This window comes from Perognathus longimembris, chromosome 8, assembly GCF_023159225.1.
Source record: "Perognathus longimembris pacificus isolate PPM17 chromosome 8, ASM2315922v1, whole genome shotgun sequence".
Taxonomy (NCBI): Eukaryota; Metazoa; Chordata; class Mammalia; order Rodentia; family Heteromyidae; genus Perognathus; species Perognathus longimembris.
In genome coordinates, this window is record NC_063168.1 from 1,581,847 (window position 1) to 1,609,812 (window position 27,966).

General features: G+C 48.5%; 2 protein-coding genes and 1 long non-coding RNA gene across 3 annotated transcripts in view; 1 reads left to right on the forward strand and 2 right to left on the reverse strand.

Moving 5' to 3' along the window:
* Positions 1–2,977: 2,977 nt before the first annotated feature.
* Positions 2,978–10,228, reverse strand: LOC125356076. The gene is made up of 3 exons (XR_007211811.1): positions 10,218–10,228; positions 8,779–8,782; positions 2,978–3,492 (listed from the first exon to the last, which is right to left on the reverse strand). It is a non-coding gene; the product is annotated as an uncharacterized LOC125356076 (long non-coding RNA).
* Itpripl1 (ITPRIP like 1) lies at positions 3,486–5,737 on the reverse strand. The gene has a single exon (XM_048352319.1). The coding sequence runs from the start codon at positions 5,255–5,257 to the stop codon at positions 3,617–3,619; it is 1,641 nt and encodes a 546-aa protein (XP_048208276.1). The 5' UTR covers positions 5,258–5,737; the 3' UTR covers positions 3,486–3,616.
* Positions 10,229–11,710: 1,482 nt separating the features above from the next.
* The window catches only part of Snrnp200 (small nuclear ribonucleoprotein U5 subunit 200), a 31,306-nt gene continuing 15,050 nt past the window's right edge, over positions 11,711–27,966 (forward strand). Inside the window, exons 1-20 of the mRNA XM_048352311.1 lie at positions 11,711–11,822; positions 12,261–12,424; positions 13,728–13,899; positions 15,481–15,673; positions 17,321–17,376; positions 19,137–19,235; positions 20,043–20,195; positions 20,302–20,401; positions 20,875–21,011; positions 21,491–21,574; positions 21,667–21,840; positions 22,344–22,481; positions 22,706–22,861; positions 23,388–23,558; positions 24,656–24,849; positions 25,299–25,422; positions 26,124–26,273; positions 26,462–26,572; positions 27,446–27,577; positions 27,703–27,891. Of these exons, the coding sequence (XP_048208268.1) occupies positions 11,778–11,822; positions 12,261–12,424; positions 13,728–13,899; positions 15,481–15,673; positions 17,321–17,376; positions 19,137–19,235; positions 20,043–20,195; positions 20,302–20,401; positions 20,875–21,011; positions 21,491–21,574; positions 21,667–21,840; positions 22,344–22,481; positions 22,706–22,861; positions 23,388–23,558; positions 24,656–24,849; positions 25,299–25,422; positions 26,124–26,273; positions 26,462–26,572; positions 27,446–27,577; positions 27,703–27,891 (2,742 nt within the window). The 5' untranslated portion in view covers positions 11,711–11,777. The remainder of the gene's footprint in view (positions 11,823–12,260; positions 12,425–13,727; positions 13,900–15,480; positions 15,674–17,320; positions 17,377–19,136; positions 19,236–20,042; positions 20,196–20,301; positions 20,402–20,874; positions 21,012–21,490; positions 21,575–21,666; positions 21,841–22,343; positions 22,482–22,705; positions 22,862–23,387; positions 23,559–24,655; positions 24,850–25,298; positions 25,423–26,123; positions 26,274–26,461; positions 26,573–27,445; positions 27,578–27,702; positions 27,892–27,966) is intronic.

Sequence of the window (27,966 nt, forward strand, 5' to 3'; positions counted from 1 at the left end):
GGTGGAAGCCCCTAAAGAACTAACTTGGAACCTCTGGAAGAGGAAGGCTGCTAGGTTCTGTGACAGAAATGAGCTGGGCTGGGAATATGGCCTAGTGGTGGAGTGCTTGCCTTGCATACATGAAGCCCTGGGTTCGATTCCTCAGCACCACATATATAGAAAAAGCTAGAAGTGGCGCTGTGGCTTAAGTGGCAGAGTGCTAGCCTTGAGCAAAAAAGAAGCCAGGGACAGTGCTCAGGCCCTGAGTTCAAGCCCCAGGATTGGCCAAAAGAAGTGAGCTCCCCGACTGCAGGGCTCTCGCGTGTGCCGGGAGGCCGGGCCAGCTCATCTCCGCGTCGGAGGGCCAGGCATTCCTAGTGCCGACAGGTTTTTCTCGTCCTGTTCTGAATGTGATCTTTGTTTTAGAGTTTAGGCTACTGAGGGTGCCAAAAGATTGAATGATATGTCAGTGATAGCAGTGGCATTGAAAGCTCAATTCCTATTTGTGAAAATAAAAAATGTGGTGGGGTCCTTCCCCATTCCTAGGCTTCCAGAAAAACCATACTAGAGCCGTTCCTTCCAGATTGTACTCCTCCTTCCCCTGAATGCAGAGGGAACCGCTTTAGTTTAGGAGATAAATAATAGAGTTAACTGGCACCTGAATAAGCAACCTTCTGTCTTTATGCTCACTCTGATCTTCCAGCCTTTAGCTGGCTCGTCAGAATGTATTCCTGAGAGAAACCACCGAATCGCTGGAACATGTAGTGGAAATGTCTGTGCATTCATTTCGGCCTCTGAGAAAATGCTTTTAATTTTCATATGTAACAGGAAATTCTTGACCTCCTAAATACTGGGCTAAGAACCAACAATTTCTGTCTTGTAGGATTTCCAAAATATTAATGTATCTCCTATCTTAAAATACAGTGTTTTTCTTTTTTTTTTTTTGCCTTTCACAGCATTTTTACCCGTAATCTTGTTTAAAGACACTGAGAAGTTGCTGGTGCAAGTCCTTTCTCCAGGCTTTGCCACTCATTAGCTCTGCTGATCAGTTACGTTGCATGCCCTTGGGGGCTGGAAATTCGACCTAGGGGTAGAGTGCTTGCCTCGTATACATGAAGCCCTGGGTTCGATTCCTCAGCACCACATATATAGAAAAAGCCGGAAGTGGCGCTGTGGCTCAAGTGGCAGAGTGCTAGCCTTGAGCAAAAGGAAGCCAGGGACAGTGCTCAGGCCCTGAGTTCAAGCCCCAGGACTGGAAGAAGAAACAAAAAAGATACATGCCCGTTCTGTGCCTGTGTCCTCCTATGTAAAACAGAGTTGGTAAAAGGCCTGACTGGTGACGCTGTCAGGTGAGGATTAAGTGAATGGCCAGACACACAGCAGTTAGAACCGTGCCAACCCCCATTGGCAACGCATCCTGGGGGCTTTTGTTTCAGAATAAAGGTTGACTTCCTATCTGAAGAGATTTCCCTTTTAATTGTGAGAGTATTCCCAGAGCATTCCACATCTGGTCTTTCCATTACTTTTTTTTTCTGTACTCTTTCTTGTACCTTCTGCCCCACCCAGGCTGACTCTTCTCTTTGTAATCTCCTACCCACTCATAGCTTCATGTTTTCTATTAGACTCGAAACCACCATGCAGACCCAGAAAGAAATCCTATCCCCTTCTTTCTGCCTGAGCAGATGTCTAGAGCTTAAGCACGTTGTTTGAAGCCATTAAGATCTTCTGATTTGGTTGATATTTTGGTTTGGGCATTCTGGGCCTAAATATTCCTTAGCATTCTGAATTTTTCTTTCGTGGCTTCGGGCCGTGCCACAGGAGCTGCAGGGCAGCCTGGTTGAAGGGACGTTGAGAAACACCAGGATGCACGGGAGGGAGCTGTCAGGGTAACGAGAACGTCCTGGGAACAGCATTTGAGAATGTTTACCTTCAGGGTTTTACTACAAAGATTCTAATTTATCCAGAAAATGGCCTCCTTGATTGATTTGCTAAACAAAAATTATGTATGGATATTTAAAACATGGAAATCCTACCAGCATAAAAGCATTGCTTCCTCACCTTGAGAGCAGTACTGGCAGAAGCAGTCGCTTCCGTGCAGTAGGGTCTCCAAATATTGATAGTTGATAGAATACTTCAACTTCTTTTCTGAGTGAAGGGTGTGAGTTCCACTACAAAAACCCTAAGGGCATCAGACGGCCCCCCACCTGCACCCCAAAGGTTGAGTCCAATTCAGAGCCAGCAGCTCTTCCTCGCAGTGCAGGATGGGAACACTGATATTTCCAGAAACAACCACACCCACAGCTATCCTAACACTTCTCCTCAGAGTGCTCGAAGTTTTGAGAGAAGGGGAAAATACCCCTATCTCTAGAATCAGGACTCTTAATTAGGAGCTGAACTACTTTCCAGTCCCTTTATGTGGTCCAGCTCCGTCCAGCAATGGGCCTGGATTATTATGACTGTGATTTTTCACACGCATAGTTCAAGTAGTCATTTTATCATTTTTGAAAAGAGAATTCAAAAGCATAGCCAGAAATGTCTGGCTACATATGGTAGCTAAACTTTTCCATTTAACAAACCAGGTCTTGCCTTTAGAAACAAAGTAACTATTACCTAGAGTCCTCACAAAGATTTTTCTCATGAAGGGCTTTATAATAACATTTCTAGGCACTGAGAAGGTCATCCATCAGTCGGTGGCTGTCATGAATTATAGGAAATTCGTTATCTCAATTATGGCACAGGCCTCCTTTGGCTTAATGCTTGTGAATCAATGCTAATACATACTTAGGGAGTACTGAGACTTTTCTCAGATGCCCAAAAGTAGTCATGTCATATGAAAGTAGGACTAATTAAGAAAATGGAGCCAGGTACCAGTGGCTCATGACTATAATCTTAGCTACTCAAGAGGCTGAGACCTGAGAATCACAGCTCAAAGCCAGCCAGGGCAGGAAAGTCTGTAAGACTCTTATCTCCAACTAACCAGCAGAAAACCAGAAGTGGTGCTCTCTTTGGAAGAACACTAGTCCTGAGCAAAAGAGTACAGGGACAGAGCCCAGGCCCTGAGTTCAAGCCCCATGACTAACAACAACAACAAATAAAATGGAAAATCAACAACATGTTAGTTATATTTTCAAAACAGTGAAGGTATGAACAATTAGATCGTAAAGTATGAGAAGATGCCTTGGCAGTATGAGAAGTTGCCTTCACAGCATTTGGGACAGAGTGAAGTGCCACCCACTGGGATGATATTTAAGCTAACAGTTCCACAAGAAAACCGGTTCACAAAGAAACTCATTCTCACACAAGGAGTACACTGGAACAGAGGTATTCTCTGGTTCTCTTCTGCTTCCCGTGTTGATAGAGAAACACAGCTTCCTAGGATCTCAACTCTTAACAGCAAGATTCCGTAACAACTGTTTTCCTGGGCTGTCTTTGGGTCATTATGAAAGTTAAGACTAAGAAAACCTCAGCCCCACCCTAAATCAGGCCTTCCGAGCTGCATCCATCCTTGTGACTCTCACTCGTAGCTCCCACTGGCAAAGTGAAGGCCACATATACCACTGATCTATGTGAAAAATAAACTCTTCTGCAGTCTGGGGAATCAGAATACCTTCTCCCATTTTTTTTAATGGCCTTTCTATTAAAGTGCTCCAGCCGGTGGGGCACAGGGCAGAGTTTTCACCTGGGTCAGAAGGTTGTGGAATTCCTCCACTGCCTGTGAGTGTGCCACAGGATTTAGCACAAGGTGTTGGAAGAGATTGACAGGCTCAGCATCCCGAAATGTCTTAGGGATTGGGATAGTCAGGGGCAGGAAGGTGTTGCCAATGAGGAAATGTTGGAGAGACCTTTGCTGGATACCACGGCCCAAAAACCAGAGGAGGTCCTGGAGCCTCTGAGAGAGCTTGTTATACTGCCAGTCTGCCAGGGGCAGCCGTAGCAACAGGTGCATGAGGGCTGTTTTGAAGTGGTAGGAGGTAAGGATGGGGCGGGAGGCCCCAGTGGGAAGGCTCTGGTGGTCCCAGAGACTCAAAATGATTTGGAGGCACTTGAGGTGGCATGTGTTCTCGGGAGCAAAGCGCCCTACCAGCTTCAGGAACAGGTGTTCACAGGCCGCCACGGACTCAGGCCAGTCCACGCTGGTGAGCTGTTCTTGCTCCGAGGCCTGACTCACCAGGTAGACCAAGGTGTCTTCCCGCTGCACCCCCAGGAGCAAGCTGATTAACAGAAAGCGGCCCGAGCGGTATTCCACCCTGAGGTTGCAGGAGGTAGAAGATGGAGGGAGGGTGAGCTTAAAGTCATATTTATGGGCCACCAGGGCCCACGCATGGCCCACCATGTTCCGGAACCACTGCACGGTCTTACACACGTCCAGGTGGGAGCCTGTGCAGAGAGCAGCTTTCATAGGGGAGGTACACTTGCCCAAAACCAGCGAGTGGTCCTTGTGGTGGTGCACCAGGCACAGCACGTCCCCCAGGGCCTTCTCGTGCTTGCACGTACACTCGGACTCTACGCGCACGCAACCACAGCGGCGGCCTAGAGCCGGATCCCTCATCTCCAAGATAAACATGGTGCCCTGTGGCGGAACGATAGGCACCAGGATATCAAATTTCTGGGTCTCATGGAGGGTCCCCCACTTCTCAAAGGCAGCCCCAATGCCCAGGCAGTCCTCCAGGCGGGGGTGAGCCTCCTGGCGGGTGAGCACCCGGCAGGCCTCAATGAGATCATCCACAAAGCTCTCCACAAACTCGCAGGTGCCGGGCAGGTCACGAATGGCATTTTGGACGTAGTGTTTGTAGAACGATTCCAGGGCCTCCTGGGAGGGGAAGTCAGTGAGCCAGTTGTATGTGGTGATGGGCACAATGCGGACTTCCTCCTCTTCCTCATCACTGCTGGACTCAAAGGCCGGCTCGTGTTGCATGTTCTGTCTCAGGAGCTCAAAGATGAGAAAAAGGCAAAAGAGGCCCGCGTTCCAAAGGTTTCCTAGCATCCATCCCAGAGGACCCTCCTGGCCGTTAGCCTGAAATGGCCACCTGTCTTTCTTCCCCAGCACCAACTGGTCACCGGATGTGTCTCCTCTCCAGAAATTCTCTACCTTCTGCTTCTGCTCAGCTGCTCGCTTTTTCTCTTCAAACTCTGTCTCCAACAGCCGCATCTCCTCACTCATGCGCTTCTCCAGCTGCCGACTCCTGGCTAGTGTGTCCAGGTCCATCCGGTCACTGACCATCAGGGGGTGGTGAACAACATACATCACTGCCAGGAACAGCAGGCTTATCACAGCCATGGAGGCCTCTGCATCCGAAGAAGTAGGAGGGTAGGGGTCAGTGATGATCTTCTGGACGCATCTGCTCTCCAGCACATAGTCCCCAGAGCCCTGTCCAAAACGATGAACGTCAGCTGCGCAGGAGGAGCAGAAAGCTCACGGAGCTAGCCTTGGACAGAGTAAATGTGGCCTGCCGAGGAGGAGATCTGGGGAAAAGGGAGACAGTAGGATGTGCCTCTCTGTCTTTCTACTGCTTTCCTTCCACATGGTATGGATGGTATTTAGGTTTCCCAAGGACAGACATGGGACTGTTTTCATTCCAGTGTAGGACGGGGAAGGGGACCCTCACTGTGGGGTGGCCTCACCCGACTCATCAGTCCACCTTGGGCACCACAAATGCCCTGCGGGTCCCAGAGGTTCTCCCTTCCACAGGCAGGAAGCACTGTGTCTGCCTGGGCAAACCTTTCCCGGTGCCCGGGCAGCCGGCCCCAGCCCCCAGTCACGGGGCAGCGGCCCACTTCCTCTGTGACTTCACAGTTGTGGGAATTCTGCGGGCCCCGGGTCCTCTGACCGCGAGGCCACGCCCCTCCGCGGGCCACGCCCCTCCGCGGGCCACGCCCCTCCGCGGGCCACGCCCCCTCCGCGCGCCGGGCTCCGGCCCCGCGCGGATGCGCCCCGCCGGGTCCTCCGCGGGCCGCTATGTGTCCGGCCTCACCCCCCGCCTCGCGCGCCAGGGCACTGAGAGCCCACGGCGGGGGGCTGCCGCGTCCCCACCCGCCGCTGAGGACCCCGGCCTTCAGCCCGCGGCCCTCGAGCTTCGGGGCTTACCGCGGTGCGTGGAGAGCGCCCGGGCGGGCGAGCGCGCACCCGGGGCCGGCTCCCCCTCCTCTCCGGAGAACCCGGCGCCCCTCCAGGAGCCCTGGGGACGAAGCGGCAGGCGCGGGCTCTGACTCCAACGCGGAGGCCCCTCGGCCCCTCGCCACGGACGGCTTCCCCCGACTCCTCACCCCGGAGACTTGCCTCCGCCGCCGCCGCCGGCCCAGACCTTCCGGGGCCTCCGGCACCCGCGCCCGGGCCACTCGCCCCGGCGTCGGCCGCCACGGGGTCTTCAAGCGGCCGCTCAGCCCGGGCGCGGCGCTCTTCCCGGCGGGATAGGAGCTGCCGGCTCACCGCGGGACCGGCCCCGCGGCCCTGACGCCCTTCCCTGGGTGCAGACCCTACTGGTCCCGGCGTCGGTGGGCCGTCCGCCGGCGGCGGCTCGGAGGGCGCGGACTCGGGGTGGGCGCGGCTCCCGCCCTCCCGGCCGCGCCCGGCCGCCCGTGCAGGCTCCTCCCACTCAGCCGGGCCGCCCTGCAGGCTCCTCCCACCCTGCCGGGCCGCCCTGCAGGCTCCTCCCACCCAGCCGGGCCGCCCTGCAGGCTCCTCCCACTCAGCCGGGCCGCCCTGCAGGCTCCTCCCACCCAGCCCGGCCGCCCGCGCAGGCTCCTCCCACCCAGCCGGGCGGCCCGCACAGGCTCCTCCCACTCAGCCGGGCCGCCCTGCAGGCTCCTCCCACCCAGCTCCGTGCAGGCTCCTCCCACCCAGCCGGGCCGCCCTGCAGGCTCCTCCCACCCAGCCGGGCCGCCCTGCAGGCTCCTCCCACCCAGCTCCGTGCAGGCTCCTCCCACCCAGCCGGGCCGCCCTGCAGGCTCCTCCCACCCAGCCGGGCCGCCCTGCAGGCTCCTCCCACCCAGCCCGGCCGCCCGTGTAGGCTCCTCCCACCCCAGCCTGGCCCCCCTCCCCCTGCAGGCTCCTCCCGCCCCGCCCCCGCCCCCGTGCAGGCTCCTCCCACCCCGGCCCCCTGCAGGCTCCTCGCCCCCCCCCCGTGTAGGCTCCTCCCACCCCAGCCTGGCCCCCCTCCCCGTGCAGGCTCCTCCCACCCCGGCCCCCTGCAGGCTCCTCGCCCCCCCCCCCGTGTAGGCTCCTCCCACCCCAGCCTGGCCCCCCTCCCCCTGCAGGCTCCTCCCGCCCCGCCCCCGCCCCCGTGCAGGCTCCTCCCAGCCCCGGCCCCCCTGAAGGCTCCTCCCGCCCCGGCTCCTCCCACCCCGGCCCCCTGCAGGCTCCTCGCCCCCCCCCCCCCCGTGCAGGCTCCTCCCGCCCAGCCCCGCCCCCCGTGCAGGCTCCTCCCAGCACGGCACACACCCTCCGCTAGCGCGAGCACCCTGACCTGCGGCTACCCGGACTCCTTGCTGGGTGACACAGAGGGCATAGTAGGATGTGTTGTCACTCTCACGCCATTCAGCTTGGGGACAAACAAATACCTCAAAAATTCAGGCGTAAGGATGGTGGTGCCAAACTAGGAGTTGACAAGTAGTGAGAATCCTAAACCTACTAGCTGCTCTGCCGATTACCTGAGTACACAGAAGAGAACTTTGTAAAGTACGGAAGCTGAGTATGTGTAATCAGGAATTAGACCAGCAGAATGGGTTTTCTGAAACACACAGCAAGAAAGTCTTTCCTCTTCCTAGGCCAGGCTATGTGCCCAAGGAGAAAAGGAAAGGATACCAGAAACTAAAATCCATCTCCCGAAAGATAAATCATTCTAGACCTTGCACCGTAACACTGTAGAAGGACCATCAAACAACTGGGCCGGTACCTCCAAAAAACAAAAAAAAAACTTGCTGGGCTCGAGCCTGTAATCCAAGCTACTCAGGAGGCTGAGATCTGAGAACCACTGTAGCCAGAAAAAGTCTGTTAGAACTCTCATCTCAATAATTTACCAAAAAATCTGGAAGTGGAGCTGTGGCTCAAGGGATAGAGCACTAACCTTGAGCAAAAGCAGCTCAGGGACAGAGCCCATGCACTGCACTCAAGAACCAGCACAATCAATACACAAACAAATAAAACATGTTAATTGTGGAGCAAGAAAGAATGCTAGCCAATTGTGGCTGAACATCCGAAGTTACATTTTTGTAAACTTGAATGATGAAAAGTAGAACACGTTTTTTGTTTTAGTTTTTATTCTCTTTAAATAGTCGAACAGGGCTGGGAATATGGCCTAGTGATAGAGTGATTGCCTTGCATACATGAAGCCCTGGGTTTGATTCCTCAGCACCACATAGACAGAAAAAGCCAGAAGTGGGGCATATTCTCCCCTACTTTAAGTTGGCAGCCTTCATCTTGGGTCACCCACAGGTGACAGGTGGCCAGGCCTGGCCACAGTTGCCCATTTCCCCACCCAAAGTGCATGTACCATACCCCCAGCCCCAACAGCGGCAACAACGCGTTGCTGCCCATTCGGGCTACTCTCTCTGGTCCCAGGGCTGTTGCCAGTGTCCAGATACAAAAATGTTAACTGTCCTTTCTGACTCAAACTGGCTGTAAAGAAATTCTCTGATCTATCCGTGTCCAGTAGGAGGTCATAAAACCTTTATTCCTCAGGGGCCTGCCCCATGCCCGGAAGGAAGATATTTGAGAGGTCTAGAAGGATCTGAACAGACAGGCTTTGCCAGGTTTCCCGACTTGGTTTATTATTATGAGACTGTACTATTTTGTCCAATCACATTTCTACATAGCTGTCCCTGCTTCAGTGTACCTAGGCTAAAATAGACCCTGTGACTTTTGGTCTTGATTTTGATGGTCCCTATGTCACATAAAACTAAACTTGTTATGTTTCTCTTTTGTTATAAGAGCAAACCTTTGCCTCCCCTTTACCCGTGGAACATTGAAACATTCACTGTCTGGGGCAATGTGGATGTTTGAACTCAAGGACGTAAGTCATTACCACTTGAGTCATGCCCCCAGCCTTTTCTGCTTTGTTTTGTTTGTTTTAGTTTATGCCTGGCCTGTGATTCTCCTTCGATCATAGCTGTAGTAACAAGTGTGAGTCACCATGCCCAGCTTTGTGTTGACTGGCATGGGTATTGATTGGCACTGACTGCATATACTTTTTTCTTGGCATGTACTGAAACCATTCCTCCCTGATTGCTATCTCCTGAGAACCTAGGATTAGAGGCATGTGCTACTGTGCCCGGTGACCTCTGCTTTTTTTTTTTTTTTTAACTTTTAAGCACTAAATTGTGCACAATTCTTCAAGAAATGTATTTGTAAAGTTTTATCTTTTTATAAAGATGGAAGTTTGTGCTAAAGGTGCAGCACAGCACAGTAGTAGAGTGTGTGCCTAGCTTGCTCAAAGCCTCCCAAGGAGCTGGGATCACAGGTGTGAGTCACTGGTGCCTGGTTTAAACATGTCTTGCTGAGGGCCTGTGGCTCATGCCTGTAATCCTAGCTACTCAGGAGGCTGAGATCTGAGGATCACGGTTCAAAGCAGCCCAGGCAGGAAATTCTGTGAGATTCTTACCTCCAATTAACCACTGGAAAACGGAAAGTGGCAAGCGGTAGAGCGCTACTAGTCAGGGACCACGCCCAGGCCCAGAGTTCAAACCTCAAGACGGAAAGAAAGAATTAAAAAAAAAAATCAGTCTTAACAGCACACTGTTCCTCTTTCCACTTATGACTTTCAGCGCTCAGTGCCTTGATAGACTAAAGAACAAAACGTGCTTTCTAAAGAACCAGGCGCACTGGGACCGCCTGTGTGCCCACAGCCGCGGAGCACCCTTGCCCCCACCTGCCTTTTCAGGGCTCCCCCGGGAACCCCGGAGAGTCCGGCTGGCAATGACTAGGGCGCGTCATCGCAAGACCACTCAGGATCTGGGGGCCGAGGGTGAGTGGGCCACGCACCCCATCGCGCAGATAAGCACAGTGCCTCCGCCCAACGGCCACAGTCGTGGGGCTGCAGAGCCCTCAGCCCTGGGCAGTCCTCACCACGTCATCCTTTGTTTTCTTCTGCCTGGATTACAGTTAACCTGTTATCTTGCCTATCCTGACAATAAGGACGATTTTTTTTTTTTCTTTTCAGGCGTGGGGCTTGAACTCTGGGCCTGGTCTCTGTCCCTGAGGTCTCTTTTTGCTCAAGGCTAGCCTTTTACTTGAGCCACACCACCACTTCTAGCTTTTTCTGTTTATGTGCTACTAAGGAATTGAACCCAGGACTTCACACAGTCTAGGCAAACACTTTACCACTAAACTACATCCTCAGCCCATGGAACAGAGTTTTTTTTTTTTTTTTTTTGCCAGTCCTGGGCCTTGAACTCAGGCCTGAGCACTGTCCCTGGCTTCTTTTTGCTCAAGGCTAGCACTCTGCCACTTGAGCCACAACGTCACTTCCAGCTTTTTCTATATATGCGGTGCTGAGGAATAGAACCCAGGGCTTTATGTATATGAGGCGAGCACTCTACCACTAGGCCACATTCCCAGCCCTGGAACAGAAGGTTTTTTGTTGTTGGTGGTGTTTTTTTGTTGTTGTTGTTTGCCAGTCCTGGTGCTTGAACTCAGCGCCTGAGCACTGTCCCTGGCTTCTTTTTGCTCAAGGCTAGCACTCTGCCACTTGAGCCACAGCGCCACTTCTGTCTTTTTTCTATATATGTGGTACTGAGGAATTGAACCCAGGGCTTCATGTATACAAGGCAAGCGCTCTACCACTAGGCCATATTCCCAGCCCCGGAAGAGGTTTTTGATGGTCATCTTTAGAGGGAGGCAGCATGGCTGGGCACCTGTGTCTCATGCCTGTATTCCTAGCTACTTAGGAGGCTGATATCTGATGATAGTGGTTCAAAGCCAACCTGGGCAGGAAAGCCTATGAGGCTCCTATTCCTTTTTTTATTTTTATTTTTTGCCTGGGCCTTGGACTCAGCGCCTGAGCACTGTCCCTGGCTTCTTTTTGCTCAAGGCTAGCACTCTGCCACTTGAGCCACAGCGCCACTTCTAGCCATTTTCAATATATGTGGTGCTGGGGAGTTGAACCCAGGGCTTCATGTATAGGAGGCAAGCTCTCTTGCCACTAGGCCATATTCCCAGCCCCTGAGGCTCCTATCTCTAACCATAAAAAAAGTGGGAGGAGGGGTTGTGGCTCAAGTAGAGAACAACAACCTTGAGCAAGGTAAGGGACAGAGCCAGGCCTTGAATTTAAGCCCCAGTACTAGCACTTAAAAAAAAAAAAAAAGGCAGCATAATGTGCACGTAGACATGAGTAAAGTCAGCAGCCTTCACACTGCCAGAAAGTGATCTACAAAGCCAGAGGCTGGTGGCTCGCTCCCGTACCCTGGTACTCAGGAGGCTGAGATCTGAGAATGGAGGTTCAAAGCCAGCCTGGGCAGGAAATCCCCTCCTATTAACCACCAGGAAACCGGAAGCGGTAGGAGGGGCACGCGCACGCGCACGCACACGCGCACGCGCACACACACGCGCGCGCACGTGCAGTCACCTTCTCGGGAGCAAATACCCGAAGGAGAAGCGAGCCTCGGGCGGTCGGCAGCCGCCCCAGCCCGCGGGGAGGAGCCCGTCCCCCGACGCCCCGCCCACCGGCGGCGCGCGCGCCGGAAGCCCGCCCTCGCCCTGCGACCCGGAAGCGGAAGGGGCTTCGCCCGCTGCGTCCGGCGTGCGTCGCGCTGGGTCGGCGCGGGCCGGGGAAGCGGATCTGTGAGCGTCCCGGGCGGCCGCAGCCATGGCGGACGTGACGGCCCGCAGCCTGCAGTACGAGTACAAGGCGGTGCGTGGGGCTGCGGGACGGCGTCTGCGGCTCGAGGCCGCGCGGAGAGCCGCGGAAGCCGGCGGAAGGGCGGGCCCGGGCGGGGGGGGCGGCCCGGGCCGGGGGCGGGGGCGGCCCGTCCGGGTAACCCCGGGGCTGTCCGGGGAACGTGAGAGAGGCCGGCGCGCTGCACGGGGGCCCTGCCGGCTCTCCCGGGGCCGAGCCCGCCCCGCCCACCGGCTTCCCCCCCGCCAGCCGGGCTCCTCCCGGAGCGCGGGCTGTCGAGTCGGTCAGACGGCACTGCCCTCGGACCTACTGTTAGGCCACGTCATTAACCCCTTAAGGGAAATGCCCTTTTGCAACCCTTGGTTGCTACCACTCTTCCATCCCCCGGTGACCCCGTGGTAGAGGGATTGACCCTTCTTCTGCCGAAGCCTTGATAATGTGTGGTATTTTCAGAACTCGAATCTCGTACTCCAAGCTGACCGCTCTCTCATTGACCGGACCCGTCGGGATGAACCCACAGGAGAGGTGTTGTCCCTGGTTGGGAAGTTGGAGGGCACCCGTATGGGAGATAAAGCTCAGCGCACCAAACCGCAGATGCAGGAGGAGAGAAGAGCCAAGTAGGTACCAAGGCCGACACTATTAAATAACTTACTGGTACTTTTTATTTTCTAACATGTGCATTGTTTCTGATCTGTAGACAGATGTTACTTTTCAACATGCTTATCCCTTGTGTCCTCCCCTTACTAGGCAAGCGCTCTTGCCACTGGGCTATATCCCCAGCCCCTGTCCTCCCCTTACTGATTTCCCGATTGTATTTGTGTTTGTGTGTGTGTGTCTCCGTGTCTGTGTCTGCATGCACATGTGCACACAACATGGGCCACTGGCACTGGAGCTCCGACTCAGGTTCTGGACACTGTGCATTGAATTTTTTTGTTCAAGGCTGGCACTCTACCACTTGAGTTATGGCTCCACTTCTGATTTGCATGGTGGTTAACTGGAGATAAGAGTCTCATGGCTATTTCTGCTGGGCTGGCTTTGAATCTTGATCCTCAGATCTTAGCATGCCGAGTAGGATCACAAGCACGAGCCATTGGTGCTCACTGGCCTATATCGTTATCGTTACCTTTTTTTTTTTCTCTGTGCATTACAGGTGTGAGCCACTGTTGTTCGGCATATTATTTTTTTGATCCCGAATAGCTCTGTATTTTCCGTCATACAATAAAAGCTGAAGATTCGAAGGCCTGGTTTAGATTATGTAATTGTACTTGAAATTAGTTCATTCCTCCTATGCAGAATACTTCCCTAGTTTGGTCTTAACTTGTTGGGAGTCAGTAGAAGTAGATTGCACCTAGACTTAGTTTCTCTAGCTCGAAAAAGATTATTCTAGTGGCAAATTAGTCAAGATGCTATTAAACGTTTTATGTATGATATATATGTTATACATATCTTTTTGCACAAACTGTACAGATGCATTTTTTTTTTGGTTGGGCCTGGACCTGGGCATTGTCCCTGAGCTCTTCAGCTCAAGGTTTGTGATCTGCCACTTGAGCCACAGTGCCACTTCTAGTCTTCTGGTGGTTATTTGGAGATAAGAGTCACGGACTTTGCTGCTGGGGCTGGCTTTGAACTGTGATCCTCAGATCTTAGCCTCCTGAGTAGCTAGGATTCTAGGCGTGAGCCACTGGCGCCCAACCAAATGTCATTTTTAAGCTAATGGAATCATGTCTCATAACATTTAGTACATCTAGTGAGACAATGATGGGACTTCTATCACTATCTCATAAATAAGTGTCCTGTGAAGGATTAAGGCCAAGTGGAAATCATTTTCTGAGGTCCATGTTACTTTCTTCAAATTCTAGATATGTAAAAAGGAGAGTGGGCTTGGTCTAGTCATTCAGCAGCATATCATGTATCCATTAGGCGAAGAAAGCGTGATGAGGACCGACATGACATCAATAAGATGAAAGGTTATACTCTGCTGTCAGAAGGCATTGATGAGATGGTGGGCATCATCTACAAGCCTAAAACTAAGGAGACCCGGGAGACCTACGAGGTGCTGCTCAGCTTCATCCAGGCTGCTCTTGGAGATCAGGTGAGGCAATGGGGGTGAGGCCAAGTGCTTGGAGAGTGAGACGGTTACAGCTGGGAGGCCACAGAAAATCTTGTCCCTGGGGTGAGCAGGAATTAGCTACCAATGGTTGGATACTTCTATGTAACTCTCCAAATAGTGGGAATTAATACTCATTTTCCATCTTAGAGGAGAAAAATTTGAGACAGAGTAACTACTAACTTTCTCAAGTACTTGTGTCTTGTAGTCAGTCTGTAAATCCAGGTAGTTTGTCTTTTGAACCTACCCATAATCATTATGCATGTATTAGATTGGAGGCCTTACGAGAGGTTTTTTTTTTCCTGCAGGTTCTGGGGTTTAAACGGTCCTTGTGCTTTGGCTTGGTATTTTTTTTGCTCATGGCTGAAGATCTATCACTTGAGCCACATCTCCAGTCCTATATGATGAGTCTTTGAGCGGCTCTTGTAGGTGGATGCTAGAAGAGAAATAGGGACAGAGAATTACCAAAAGTGTGACAGGATAGTAGAAGACTGCTTAAAAATGAGACAAATTATTGTGATATCTATGTTCTGATTCTGAGGACCATCTACTTAATTTTTTTTCTCTCTTTAAATTAAAGAGCTTTTTTTTTTTTGACTGGAAATGTGGCTTATTGGTAGAGTGCTTTCCTAGCATGCATGAATCCCTGAGTTTGATTCCTTAGTACCACATAAACAGAAAAAGCCCGAAGTGGCATTATGGTTCAAGAGGTAGATTCCTAGCCTTGAGCAAAAGAAGCTTAGGGACAGTGCCTTGGTCTTGTATTCAAGCCCTAAGGCTGCTAAAACAAACAAAACCCCACTTTTTTGTGTGTAGTTTTAGGGATTGAACTCAGGGCTTCTCCCACCCTGTCTATAATCTTGCTCTACCATTTTGCTATATCCCTAATCCCATCGTAGTTGTTTAAAAACCAAAACAATAGGGCTGGGAATATGGCCTAGTGGCAAGAGTGCTTGCCTCATATACATGAAGCCCTGGGTTCAACTCCCCAGCACCACATATATAGAAAATGGCCAGAAGTGGTGCTGTGGCTCAAGGTGCAGAGTGCTAGCTTTGAGCAAAAAGAAGCCAGGGACAGTGCTCAGGCCCTGAGTCCAAGCCCCAGGACTGGGGAAAACAAAATAAAACAAAACAAAAAATAATAGATCTTTTTGAAAAAGTAATAAGTCAGCATTAATGGACATGATCAAAGCTTAGAATACTGCAGGTTTTGCTTTTTTTGGTTTGTTTGTTTTTCTGCCAGACCTGGGGACTAAACTCAGGGCCTGAGCACTGTCCCTGGCTTCTTTTTGCTCAAGGCCAGCACTCTACCACGTGAGCCACAGTGCCACTTCTGGATTTTTTTTCTATATATGTGGTGCTGAGGAATCGAACCCAGGGCTTCATGTACACAAGGCAAGCACTGTACCACTAGGCCATATTCCCAGCCCCAGAATACTGCAGGTTTTGAAGTGGTTTGGTCCTTTGCCTCTTAAATTTCACAAAAGCTGGTCAGTGATATTCTACATATCACCGTTTTAAATTTCTTTCTCCTCACACTCTTTTTTTTTCTCTTTTGGCTACTAGCCACGTGATATCCTTTGTGGGGCAGCTGATGAAGTTCTGGCTGTCCTGAAGAATGAAAAACTTCGGGATAAGGAAAGGCGCAAGGAGATTGACCTGCTGCTTGGTCAGACAGATGATACCAGATACCATGTGCTGGTAAACCTGGGTAAAAAGATCACAGATTATGGTGGAGACAAAGAAATCCAAAATATGGGTAAGTGAACTTTTTATAAACTGGTTGTTGTTGGTTTTTTTTTAAAGCATTTTTTAGAATCATTTGTTGAAAGATCTGACCATCTGGGGTTTGAACTCAGAGACATGTGCTTGTTCAGCGTGTTTGACTAATGCTATACCATTTGAGCTATTCCTCCTCCCTGGCATTCTGCTGGCTCTTTTATTTATTTATTTATTTATTTTTGTCGGTTATGGAGCTTGAACTCAGGGCCTATGTGCTGTCCCTGAGCTCTTTCTCAAAGCTGGTGCTCTACCACCTTGAGTCACAGTTCCACTTCTGGTTTTTGAATGGTAAATTAGAGATAAGAGTCTCAGAGGGGCTTTTCTGCCTAGGTTGGCTTCAAACTGTGATCCTCAGATCACAGTCTCCTGAGTGGCTAGGATTATAGACATGAGCCACTGATACCCAGCTTTGGTGGAGATGGAGTTTAGCAGATCTTTCTGAACACACTGGCTTCAAACCATAGTCTTCCAGATCTAAGCCTCCTGAGTAGTTAAGATAATAAATGTAAGCTACTAGTACCTGGCTAATTTTGGAGAATTAGGAGTGATAGACACTAGAATTTCTTCCTTTAAAAAAATTTAATTTTATTGTCACAGTAATGTACAGAGGGGTTACAATTACATATGTAAGATAGTGAGTGCATTTCTTGTTATACTTGTTACCCTATCCCTCATTTTTCTCCCATCTTCCCTAGTATTTCTTGATTTGAGTAGCTGTTTCTTACTCTGGGACCTTTTTTTTTTTTTTTGCCAGTCCTGAGGCTTGCACTCAGGGCCTGAGCACTGTCCCTGGCTTCTTTTTGCTCAAGGCTAGCACTCTGCCACTTGAGCCACAGCACCTCTTCCGGCTTTTTCTGTTTATGTGGTGCTGAGGGATTGAACCCAGGGCTTCATGCTTCAAGGCAAGCGCTCTACTGCTAAGCCATATTCCCAGCCTTTGGGACCTTTTTTTTTTTTGCCAGTCCTGGGCCTTGGACTCAGGGCCTGAGCACCGTCCCTGGCTTCTTTTTGCTCAAGGCTAGCACTCTGCCACTTGAGCCACAGCGCCGCTTCTGGCCGTTTTCTGTATATGTGGTGCTGGGGAATCGAACCCAGGTCTTCATGTATACGAGGCAAGCACTCTTGCCACTAGGCTATATCCCCAGTCCCTTCTGGGACCTTTTTTTTTTTTTGCCAGTCCTGGGCCTTGGACTCAGGGCCTGAGCACTATCCCTGGCTTCTTCCCGCTCAAGGCTAGCACTCTGCCACTTGAGCCACAGCGCCGCTTCTGGCCGTTTTCTGTATATGTGGTGCTGGGGAATCGAACCTAGGGCCTCTTGCCACTAGGCTATATCCCCAGCCCTCTGGGACCTTTTAATTGTGTAGAATATAGAAGAGAACTTAGGTAGGCCCTGTGGGTTAAGGATTGCAGGTCTGAGTGTAGGTTGGCAAATTGGAGATAGCCTTGGTAGCATGTGTTGGTGTTTAATGACTTTCTTCTTTGATCATCTTAAGTTTTTCTGAATATCCTTAGACTTTAGTTGTGCCCTAACAGGAAGCAAGTGATGCATTTGGGGAGGAATTGAGGCTGAGTACCTGTTTCATTAACCATTCATTGCCATCTTTTCTTCCCTCATTGGCTCAGATGACAACATCGATGAGACATACGGAGTAAATGTGCAGTTTGAGTCTGACGAAGAGGTGAGCAATAAATGAGACACATGTCATACATATGTCTCAGTTTTTGAAGTTAAGGTACAGAAATCCTTTAGCTTAAGTCATCAATTTTGTGATGTTTTGTGAGTGTCAAACTTAGAAATCTAATGTTATTTTGCTAAAACATTGTATGATTGTCTTCAGGTTTTCTAAGCATATTTAAATTAATAAAAGTAATGTGAAAACTTTAAGTAGGTCAGCAAAAAGAAAAGATAAGAGATACAACACAGTACATATGTCTACTAAGAATGCATTCCAGTATGGTTGATAGCATTTTAACCATATTACAATAATTTCATACTTTTTAGTATAGAGTATCACAGCCAGTTTCAAAAGAACACATGTACCCCAGCAGTATAGACTGTACTGTATACTTGTTTGTTTAAATAGCAGTTGTAGCTAGGTGCCTGTGGCTCATGCCTGTAATCCTAGCTACTCTGGAGGCTGAGATCTAAGGATCTCAGTTTAAAGCCAGCCCGGGGCAGGAAAGTACAGGAGACTCTTATCCCCAATTAACCATCAGATAACTGGAAGTGATACTGTGGCTCAAGTGGTAGAGCACTAGCCTTGAGCTGAAGAGCCCAGGGACAGGGCCCAGACCCAGACTTCAAGCCCTATGGCCGACAAAAAAAAAAAAAAAAAAAAAAAATAGCAGTTATAGCAGTTAGTAAGATAAATGTTTACTGTGTTAACAGAATTTGTAACTGAAGAGGAATGAATAGGCACTTGAAAAACAGTTGTAAAGTTGAACTTGGGGTACACTGTTCAAGGCTAATCTGAGCTGCATAATGAGACCTGTCTCAAAAAAATCATACTTAAGAGTTTTCAGTTGGGGTGAGTTTGTCTACTGAAAAAGAAAATACCATCCCTAAAATTTATATCAGGATAGAAAAAAGGGGTACAGCACAGGATAGCAGAACTCTGACCCAAGAGCCAAGAATTCTGAATTTCACTCTTGTTTTATATCTTGGGCCATTTTGCCTGTTTCTCTTTCTATACAATGAAGTGATTGATAGAGATGGATGACTGCAAAAATAACCTTCCTACAGCAAAATTCATTGGACTTTAAGTAGCAGTAGTATTTTGCTCATGGCAGTTCACTTATGACTAAGTAACTACCATGAACTGTTCCAGATATGTGTATTGTGCAGTGTGAGTAAATGAGCGGAAAGCAAGACAAATGTGTTGTCTACATTACTGGCTCACGGTCTGCTTTCTCAGGCATTCTCTGTATATTTCTCTTCTGTTAGCAACTTTTTTTTTTCAAATGCTTTGTATGTTTCACAGAGAATGTCACCCAGGAGGTTCCCTTTTGGGAACTAAAGTGCATATATCTTTTTTTTTTTTTTTTTTTTTTTGGCCAGTCCTGGGCCTTGGACTCAGGGCCTGAGCACTGTCCCTGGCTTCCTTTTTGCTCAAGGCTAGCACTCTGCCACTTGAGCCACAGCGCCACTTCTGGCCGTTTTCTGTATATGTGGTGCTGGGGAATCGAACCCAGGGCCTCATGTATACCAGGCAAGCTCTCTCGCCACTAGGCCATATCCCCAGCCCCTAAAGTGCATATATCTTATAAGTCCATGCCAAGTGGCCAATGGGCCTTCCATTAAAGTACTATGATATGATACGGCCGATCTTGATTTCCCAAAAGCCATTCTCGTGGCTCCATAACCGTGAAGCTCATTTAGGTTGTTGTGGCAGCACAGGTTCATTTCTATATTATAATTGAGGTTGGGGTATTTCCACAGGAAGGTGATGAAGATGTTTATGGGGAGGTTAGAGAAGAGGCATCTGATGACGACATGGAAGGGGATGAGGCTGTTGTACGCTGCACCCTCTCAGCAAACGTAAGTAAAATCTCTTTCCCTTTCCTCCAAGACCAGGCTATTTTTATAATTACTTATTTCTTCCTCATACCTACACCCTCAGTTATCTATTGAGCTTTGTATATTTGTTTCTTATGTTTTGTTTTGTTTTTTCCTTGTGAGACTGGGACTCAAACTCGATATCTGATGTCTGCTCATTGGCAGGTGTCCTATCACCTGAGCCATGCCTCCAGCCACAGTTTATTATCTTTAAGTAGTTGTACAAAGAGGTTTCAGTTCAGCAATTTTTTTGTGGGGAGGGGTGGTATTGCTGGTCCTGGGCTTAGAAATCAGGGCCTGGATGCTGTCCTTGAACTTTTTGTCTCAATGCCAGCACTCTACTACTTGAGCCACAGCTCCCCTTCCATCTTTTTGGTGTTTAATTGGAGATAAGAGTCTCACAGACTTTCCTACATGGGCTGGCTTAAGCTACAATTCTCAGATCTCAGCCTCCTAAATATCTGGGATTATAGGCATGAGCCACTAGCACCTGGCTTACCAAATCATCTTGATCATTGTCAATCCTGAACCATGTTTTGATAGAGTGACCCTTGGTAGACATTTAGTATCCTAATTTTCTTATGACCAGTCATCCTGTTCCTTACAGGCATGGGTTGATGAAATCTTAGTTTGCTGTGCTCTCAAATTCATTGTAGAAGAGCTGTTTCTCTCTGGAAAGCCCTTAAAATAATGTGGGATGTAAGCTGATGAGTGACTTGTTGTGAGGTGATGAGAAAGTAGTGGAGCAAAGTGGTACCTAGTAAGCCAAGTACCTGTTTACCTTTTTAGCTTGTCGCTTCGGGTGAGCTAATGAGTTCCAAGAAGAAGGATTTGCACCCTCGTGATATTGATGCATTTTGGCTCCAGCGGCAGCTCAGCCGTTTCTATGATGATGCCATTGTGTCACAGAAGAAGGCTGATGAAGTCTTGGAGATTTTAAAGGTAGGACTAAAATAATATTTCTGTGCAGCGCATCTTAATAGGTAGAATGGTGTATGGAGCAGCAGGTGTCTGTGCCTTTAATTGTGGCATTACCTTCTTTCTTCAGACAGCAAGTGATGACCGGGAATGTGAAAATCAACTGGTTCTACTCCTTGGTTTTAACACTTTTGATTTCATTAAAGTGTTGCGGCAACATAGAATGATGAGTGAGTATACAGTGAGCTCTTCCTGCTGAGAACTGAAGTGTGTGTGTGTGTGCACACGTGTGTGTGATGGGAGAGGAGGAATGCACTTGCAAGTGTAGCAGGATTGTATTGCATTCATGTTTTCATGCTGAAACCATGAAAATTAGTATACACATTGTTTTGTGCCAGTCATGAAGCTTGAACTCAGGGTCTAGGCATTGTCCCTGAGCTTTTTGTGCTCAAGCCTAGCGCTCTACTTCTGGACTTTTGATGTTTAATGGGAGATAAGGTTCTCACAGACTTTCTTTCCTTTTTGGGCTGGTTTCGAACCGTGATCCTCAGATCTTAGCCTCCTGCATTGCTAAGATTATAGGTGTGAGCTCTCAGCACTCGGTGAAAATTATTATTCTTATTTTCTGTACCCAAGAGTGAAGGTTGATATTTATCTCATCCCCTCATTCCCATCTTTCCTTTCTTCCTGTTGTGGTTGGCAGTTTTGTACTGTACCTTGCTGGCCAGTGCTCAGAGTGAACCTGAAAAGGAGAGGATCATGGGCAAGATGGAAGCTGACCCAGAGCTGTCCAAATTCCTCTACCAGCTCCACGAGACTGAGAAGGAGGATCTGATTCGAGTAAGGGCTGGTTTGGCTTTTCTATCTTGTTTCTCAGGTGGAGGCTGAAATAAGCACTTCTCTGAATTCTTAAGGTTTGCTAGTGAGTACAGATTAGAATGAACTCAAGGACATTGGTGTAGCTGATGGATTTCCTTTTCAGTACCATGGGGACTTTAATAGTACTTAATATAATCTAATACTTAACATGCGTGTTGGCTTACTATAGAACTCACACTTCTACCCTTTAGGGACAGCTATTGTTACTGAGTTGTTGTATGTCTACTTCTCAAATCCCTGTTCTGTGCATTGTTCTTTAGTGGTATTTTTTTTTCTCCTTTGATCTTTTTGGTGGTCTCTGGGCAGGGATCTAAATGTCAAGTACCATCTTTAGGTTTGGGGACCTATTAATCAACCCCTGTCAGGAAAGCAGGCACTGGAAAGAACAAAAACCTAGAGAGGTGGTAACTCATTGTGCTTTTTATCTTTTGCTTCTATAGGAAGAAAGGTCCCGGAGAGAGCGAGTTCGTCAGTCCCGAATGGACACAGATTTGGAAACCATGGACCTGGACCAGGGTGGAGAAGTGAGTTGTAGGCCATTTCCCAGGCTGCAGTGGGTGGAAAACTCATTTGTTCAGGTTGCTTATTTGCTGCATATTGTTTTGTATGTTACTAGGCACTGGCTCCACGGCAGGTTTTGGACTTAGAAGACCTAGTTTTTACTCAAGGGAGCCACTTCATGGCTAACAAACGCTGTCAGCTTCCTGACGGATCCTTTCGTCGACAGCGGAAAGGGTATGAAGAGGTGCATGTCCCTGCTCTGAAGCCCAAGCCCTTTGGTTCAGAAGAAGTAAGTGGATTGCTTTTTTTTTTTTCTATTTCCTACTTGGTTTACCTCTCAGTTGAGATCTTAGCCATTACCCTCAATATACCCTGTCCCATAAGCAGTTTAAGAAGCAGAAGCTGGGGCTGGGGATATAGCCTAGTGGCAAGAGTGCCTGCCTCGGATACACGAGGCCCTAGGTTCGATTCCCCAGCACCACATATACAGAAAACGGCCAGAAGCGGCGCTGTGGCTCAAGTGGCAGAGTGCTAGCCTTGAGCGGGAAGAAGCCAGGGACAGTGCTCAGGCCCTGAGTCCAAGGCCCAGGACTGGCCAAAAAAAAAAAGAAGCAGAAGCTCCTTCAGAGTTCCTTCTGATTTTCAGCCAAAGGGACAACATTGACCTGTGTAGAGGCCTTTTAGAGTTAGGAGGCCGGGAGAGTGACAGTATAGGAAATCCCATTGACCTCCCCTGAAATGAACGGTTTGCTTGCTCCTGGATACTTCCAACATGAGATTTCTTCCTTTAAGCAACTGCTTCCAGTGGAAAAGCTGCCAAAGTATGCCCAGGCTGGATTTGAGGGCTTCAAGACATTGAATCGGATCCAGAGTAAACTCTACCGTGCTGCCCTGGAAACAGATGAGAATCTGCTGTTGTGTGCTCCTACCGTAAGTTCTGCCCTGCCTGCTTTTTCTCTGGTGCAGTGTCCAGAGTTTGGTGGTGAGACTGATGTTGATTCCTGCCCTTAGCCCCCAATCCTTTATTCTTGGTTGGAAAACATATTAAATGGTGGCATAAGAGGCTCGGTTCTGATTTGGAGATAAGTCTCTGGAAGTTAAGAAGGCGATTATAGCCGGATGAACAGGCCATCTCATCTTTGACCTTTTTTTAGGGTGCGGGGAAGACCAATGTGGCCTTGATGTGTATGCTCCGGGAAATAGGGAAACACATAAACATGGATGGCACTATCAATGTGGATGACTTCAAGATCATCTACATTGCTCCTATGCGGTCCTTGGTGCAGGAAATGGTGGGCAGTTTTGGAAAGGTAAGAGTTACAACTTTGCTTCAATAGAGCCTGTGCATTACTGCTTCTTGTGTGAGGCTTGTCCACATAAATACTTGTTTTGCTTTTGTTTCTCATTTGAAAGGCCTGAGCACTGTCCCTGGCTTCTTTTTGCTCAAGGCTAGCACTCTACCACTTGAGCCATAGTACCACTTCCAGCTTTTTCTGTTTATGTGGTGCTGAGGAATGGAACCCAGGGATTTGTGCATACTAGGCAAGCACCCTACCGCTAAGCCACATTCTCAGCCCCTTAGATTTCTTTTAGGACTATTTATTCATTTGGTATGAATCGCCTGATAAGTTACCTAATCCTGGTCCCCTACTGTGAGACTGCCTAGAAAGAAAGAGTGCTTTCCAGACCCCTTCAAGCATTCTTTTCCTCCCTTCCTTTCCCTCCTCACTTCCTGTCCACTCCTGGGCCTTGTATATACTAGGCAATTACTCTACCACTGGTGACATCTCCAGCTGCTGTCAAGCATTCTTGCCTGTTGTGCCTTTTCTCCCTTAGCGCCTTGCCACGTATGGCATCACTGTTGCTGAGCTGACTGGGGACCACCAGCTGTGCAAGGAGGAGATCAGTGCCACACAGATCATTGTGTGCACCCCCGAGAAGTGGGACATCATCACCCGCAAAGGTGGTGAGCGCACCTACACTCAGCTGGTGCGGCTCATTGTGCTGGTGAGTAGGGAGAGACCTGCTGTGACGGGGAAGGCTTGCTTGGGTGTTGGGTCAGTGTTCCTTCAGGCCTTTCTGTAGGTACTAGCCACTGTAGTGACAGCCTTGATGTTGTCATTAGGTGAAAATCTCATAGTAGAAAAGCTTTCCAGTTGTGCATACATTATTCCTCACATTTATGTCTGAAATAGACAAAAAAATCACTTCTCCCTAGAACATTGAAGGGCTTTACAAATGAATCGCTCGTTTTCAGAGACAGCAAGTCAGGACTCATGACATTGTGTTCCATGTACACAGAAGTATCCAGTGGGGAAAAACCTTCCATCCAGATGCCTATCTTTTAGGAAGGCTAGAAGAGATAGCACATGCTGCAGCATTCTAGAGCAGGAACTGGCAGTCTGTGACACTAGGTTTTGCTCTATTATAACTTACCCATGCTTGCCCATACTTACATATTTACAGCTGCTTTTGTACTACAGTGGCAAAGCTGAGTATGTATCATGGGGTCTGTATGGACCACAAGCCTAAGATATTATCTAACCCTTTGAGAAAAGTTTGCTAACTCTACTGTAGATCTTTGCTACTGAAATAGCAGTGTCTCTGCTGTAATAAGAACTTGTGAGGATTGTTGGATTCCCGGGCCCAGTCCATATCTTTGAATACGGTGTGCACATTAACAAGATTCTGTCTTTCTGTGCATGCTGAATTGGAGAAGTGCTGCTGCAGGCCATGTGAGCTCATCCCAAGTGCTGCAGGGTAGCTTTGTTTTTAGTAAAGGGACTTGCCCGGGCGTGTAATACAAATGCAAATGTTTAATACAAATGCAGTCTGGTCAGAGACTTTATTTTTTTCCTAAAAAGTTGACATTAAAGTTATGAACGTATTCCGGTTTTCTTGGTATAAAGTAGTACAGTGAAGTAGCCTCAGTTCCTAGGTTGCTCCCTGGGGATATTTCATGATAAATATCTTTTTTTGAGTTCTTTGATGGTAAGATTTACCTTATCTTCATTAGGCCTCTTAGCTTAAATACCTATAGAATGAGACAAGTCTCAGCAAAGGATGCCATATTCCTGGTCATTTTCTGGTCTCCCATTCCTTAGGATGAGATCCACCTTCTACATGATGATAGAGGTCCTGTCTTAGAAGCTTTGGTGGCCAGGGCCATCCGAAACATTGAAATGACCCAAGAGGATGTCAGACTCATTGGTCTCAGTGCTACCCTTCCTAACTATGAAGATGTGGCCACCTTTCTGCGTGTTGACCCTGCTAAGGGACTCTTCTACTTTGACAACAGGTATAAGGAAAGACTAAGGTGATCTTCCTTCTTGCCTTTGAGTTCCTTTTATTTTTTTAGTGGCATTAGGGTTTGAATTTATGGCCTGTGTTTGTTTGATCAGTGTACCACTACATGAGCCATGCCCACAGTCCTTTTTGCTTTATTTTTCAGTCAAGGTCCTATGCTTTTTATTCAGGGCTGGCCTTAGACCCTGATCTTCCTATTTATGCCTCTTGCGTAGCTGGGATTGTACTACCATCTTACTAACCGATTGCCCACACTGACCTTAGACCGTGACCCTCCTTATTTTCACCTCTTGAGTAGTTGGAGGTCTGAAGCATCGTGCCTAACCAAGGCCCTGCCCTTGAGTGTGAATCAAAAGAGGAATGTCGCTCCCAGGGAAATGTTCTCTGTACCTGCAGTAGTCCCTGCTACAAGTCTCATTGATCTAACTGTTGCATTTCTAGCTTCCGCCCAGTGCCTCTGGAACAGACTTACGTGGGTATCACCGAGAAAAAAGCTATCAAACGTTTCCAGATCATGAATGAAATAGTCTATGAGAAAATCATGGAACATGCTGGAAAAAATCAGGTCTGTTCATAATCTGTTCTTGAACTTAGTATTTTCAGCTTGACAAAAATAAGAGAAGATACAGCACAAATCACCATTATCAGAAATGAAATGGCTTGTTAGTATTGAGCCAGCATTAAAAGGATGGTAATCAGGGGTCTGGGAATAGAGCTCAGCGGGATGTAGCTCTGTGGTAGAACATGTGCTTACCAGGTATAAGACGCGAGTTTGATTCCCAACACTGAAAACAAATAAGTAGAACAATAAGGTAATACTGTGCATACTTAAATTGGCCAACTAAATACTTAATGTACATCTGTGGAAGTGGAACTAGGAAGCTAATGGATAGGGAAGGGATAGTTGGATAGGAAACAGATTTATTCTCTTACAGCTACACCATCATGTATTTTAGACTTTCATTAGGAATCTGGACAGAGACTTACCTGAGAACCGTGAATTTTCATTCGTACCACCTCAAAGTGAGCTGCTAGGGTTAGTTTGGTTTCCCAGTTGCAGAACAGTGTCAGTGTCCACCGTGGGTTCCTACCCCTTGGGTTTTGCCAGTCCTCTGTAGACTTTGAAGCCAGCATACATTCTCAGATTGCCCCTTTCCCCAACTGTAGCTTCTTGAAATGGTGTGGCCTCTACTTCCTGCTATCTTGGTGCCAAAAGAGTGGCTGCTGGGGCTGAGTCTCTTGACTGTAGCAAACTTTTCTCTGTAGGTGCTGGTGTTTGTTCACTCTCGTAAGGAGACTGGGAAGACAGCCAGGGCCATTCGGGACATGTGCCTGGAGAAAGACACTTTGGGTCTGTTTCTTCGAGAGGGCTCTGCCTCCACAGAGGTCCTTCGGACAGAAGCAGAGCAGTGCAAGGTGAGGAGGGGCCACTCTGCTTACCCTACCTGGTAACTGTTTGTGTTACCAGGTAGGTCCAAAAAAGCTCCACTGTTGGTGGGGTGTTCTTGTTTGATATAGGTCCAGGGGAATGGTGTGGAGTCTTACAGGAAGTCTAGCAGGCTTACAGGAAAACTTGGCTCATCCCATGGTCTTTCTCTTTGTAGAACCTGGAGCTGAAGGATCTTCTACCTTATGGCTTCGCTATCCATCATGCAGGCATGACCAGGGTTGACCGAACTCTCGTGGAGGATCTTTTTGCTGATAAACATATTCAGGTAAGGTTAGGAAAAGCTTTTTGGTTTTGGTTGGTCATGTGGCTTGAAGTGGCTTGAACTCTGGGCCTGGGCACTATCCCTGAGCTCTGCAGCTCAAGGCTAGCTCTCTACCACTTGAGCCACAGCACCACTTCCATTTTTCTCATGGTTAATTGGAGATGAGAGTCTCACAAACTTTCCTATCTGGGCTGGCTTTGAACCGTGATCCTCAGATCTCAGCCTTCTGAGTAGCTAGGATTACAGGCATGAGCCAATGGTACCCGGCTACTTTTTTATTTTTAGTGCACTGTATCCATATTGGAAGGTTGTGGGTACAGTATAACTCCCATTCTTTAATATACTACCTGAGGGAAGAATGAGTGAGTTTAGGAAAGTGTGTGAGAAGCATAGCAAGCACTTTTAAACAGTGTCTCACAAGATGGTGAGGTCTTTGTTCCTTTGTTAGGGTGGTCTGGTTTTGAATTTTCTCTAGCCTTTAACATAGGTCTGTACTTGTGACTCAGGTTTCTCTGGAACCTTGAAATGTTAGTTCTTGAAAGAATGAGGAACTTAAGGAGCCCTTTCCTCATTACTGCGGTATCACATTGACAAGTACTACCACACAGATGTCGTTCTATGTATTATTTTCCTTGTCACCATGACCAAAGTCCTGACAGAAATGAGGGAGGAAAGATTTATTTTGATTGTTTCCAGAATCTCACAAAATAGCATCAAAAGGTAGAAACCAAGCATTCAAAACATGAGTCTGTGAGGAGAGTTTCACATTCAAACCATGATATTCCACAGAGCTCCACTCGGCTCTGAAGTCAGAGATGTCGGGTATATTTAACCTCTGGTAGCGACTGTTCTCACTGCCCTGCCTTGTGCCTACAGGTTTTAGTTTCCACAGCAACTCTGGCTTGGGGTGTGAACCTCCCTGCTCATACCGTCATCATCAAAGGCACCCAGGTGTACAGTCCAGAGAAGGGGCGTTGGACCGAGCTGGGAGCACTGGATATTCTCCAGGTACAGAGCCTTTGGGTTTGTTCTCAGGACAGGGACACTGGAAAGATTCAAAGGCTAAGTTCTACAATGCAGAGTCTGATCAAAACTCAAAGCTCTCCAACTACCCCATTCTTCCTTTGCCTTAGATGCTGGGACGTGCTGGACGGCCCCAGTATGACACCAAGGGCGAAGGCATACTCATCACATCTCATGGGGAGTTACAGTACTACTTGTCACTCCTCAATCAGCAGCTTCCTATTGAGAGCCAGATGGTATCAAAGCTGCCCGACATGCTCAATGCAGAAATCGTGCTGGGGAATGTCCAGAATGCAAAGGTAGAGAAGAGCTGTGCTCTTAGGCCGTTAGGCCTTGTTCTGGTGCTTCAGAGACTTGAGTTGAGAGGGGTGGGA

Coding starts and splice junctions, on each gene's coding strand:
- Itpripl1 (XM_048352319.1), bottom strand. CDS start 5,257: ATGGCTGTGATAAGCCTGCTGTTCCTGGCAGTGATGTATGTTGTTCAC.